Raw genomic sequence first — 1,680 nt, 5'->3', positions numbered from 1 at the left:
CGTCAGGCACCCACATCCCGGCTGGACCGGTAGCACCATCCCGCTCCAGCGGGACCCAGCGCATCGTGGTGCTTTGCAGGATGAAGTCCGGCTCCTTCCTGAGCACGGGGTGGTTCACCATGATCCTGGCCATGGAGCTGTGCGAGCAGATCTGCGTCTTCGGCATGGTCAGCGACAGCTACTGCAGGTGCGTGGGGAGCAGCAGGCACAGGGTAACCCAGTGTCCCCCCGAGTCCTACAGCCACCCCATCCCTTCCCGCCAGGGAGAAGAACCACTCGAGCGTGCCCTACCACTACTTCGAGAAGGGCCAGCTGGACGAGTGCAGGATGTACCTGGTGCACGAGCGAGCCCATCACGCCGGGCACCGCTTCATCACCGAGAAAACCATCTTCTCCCGCTGGGCCAAGAGGAAGAACATCATCTTCACCCACCCATCATGGGCAGGCCGCCAGCCGCAGGGTGAGGCAGCAGGGCAGCTCTTATCCTGCAACGACATACCCTGGCTGCACCGGTGCCATGGGTGAAAGCCTTTTGCCAAGCCCCAGGGTGGGGAATCTCCACCTCTCCAGCAGCAGGGCCAGTTCCTCCAGCCGGTGGGTGGGCTGAGACACCCCCCCACACACGTTGGTGCACAGGGGTGTGAGCTGGACCCACGGAGCCCCATCAGCTCCAAGCACTTTTCTGATGGACCCAGTGCAACCACGGAGGTTTTCCACCTGCTCTGCTGGGGTGAATATTTAACGCGGGATTAAGCATTCGTGCCGCTGGGCTCCAGCGTGACAGCGGCACAGCTTGGCCTTGCCAGGGCTGTGAGCTGGTGGTTCTCCCAGGGATGAAGCTCCACCACGGTCCTTGCCCCACTGATGCCCTGAGACCTGGTGCTGCATGTGGGGTGCAGGGAGTCAGCTCTGGGCTCCCCCATCCTGCTGCCTTCTGCTGCTCTGTGCCGGGGCAGGTCCCTGTGGTCCCCTGCAAGCCCCCAGCTGGGATGCTCTGGGGCCACATACAGCTCAGGGGGGCTTCAAGTTGCCTTGTCACAAGTGCCCTTGGATTCAGACCAAAGCAAACGTGGCCATTAAAAGCATTTTTAACTCGGTGGTGTCTTATGCTGCGCCCCTTAGGGCTGTGGGATGTGGAGATGAGGGACAGCAGCTGGTCTCTGGGCTGCCAGCATCCTGCTCCCCTGCCAGGCTATAAATAAGGTGACAAGGGGGTAGAGCTGAGCCTGGGTGTGGAGGAGAGGGCCAAAAGCTGGTGGTGGAGATCATTTGGGAACCAGCAGCTGTGTCTCAACCAGGTCACTCTGTAAGATGGGCGCTGAGCTGAAGTGGATTTTGTGCTGGGTCCGGTCTGATCTTTGGCCTCCATGCAGGGCAGCTGCTGCCAGCTCTGGTGTCTGTGGAGACATGGGGCACACCATGGACACGTGTGTGTGGCCTTGAACCCGGCTGCAGCTCTTGGAACCCCTAGCAGATGCCATGTATTTGGGTGGGCTTGGAGGTGTCCAGGGGAGCAGGGATGAGCAGAAGGGGCAGAGGGAGCCACGCTCACTCCCGTTTCAGGGTTTCAAGTGAGGAGCGAGTTGCCTGGAGGTGCTGCCAGGACAGTGAGCCAACAGCGAGTGTGAACCAAAAGCCGGTGGGGCTCTACCTGGTTGCCACAACCCCACGCAGGGAAGG

General features: G+C 61.1%; 1 protein-coding gene across 1 annotated transcript; it reads left to right on the top strand.

The window, feature by feature from the left end:
• Positions 1–80: 80 nt before the first annotated feature.
• LOC104402228 (alpha-N-acetyl-neuraminyl-2,3-beta-galactosyl-1,3-N-acetyl-galactosaminide alpha-2,6-sialyltransferase-like) lies at positions 81–460 on the top strand (the record flags this gene model as incomplete). The annotated part of the gene is made up of 2 exons (XM_010010043.1): positions 81–187; positions 264–460. Coding segments are annotated over exons 1-2 (304 nt in total), but the record flags the coding sequence as incomplete, so codon positions are not given.
• Positions 461–1,680: the final 1,220 nt, after the last annotated feature.

The sequence above is a fragment of the Nestor notabilis genome, unplaced genomic scaffold, assembly GCF_000696875.1.
Source record: "Nestor notabilis isolate BGI_N333 unplaced genomic scaffold, ASM69687v1 scaffold23492, whole genome shotgun sequence".
NCBI classification, from domain to species: domain Eukaryota; kingdom Metazoa; phylum Chordata; class Aves; order Psittaciformes; family Psittacidae; genus Nestor; species Nestor notabilis.
This window is presented reverse-complemented; position numbering and strand designations above follow the sequence as displayed.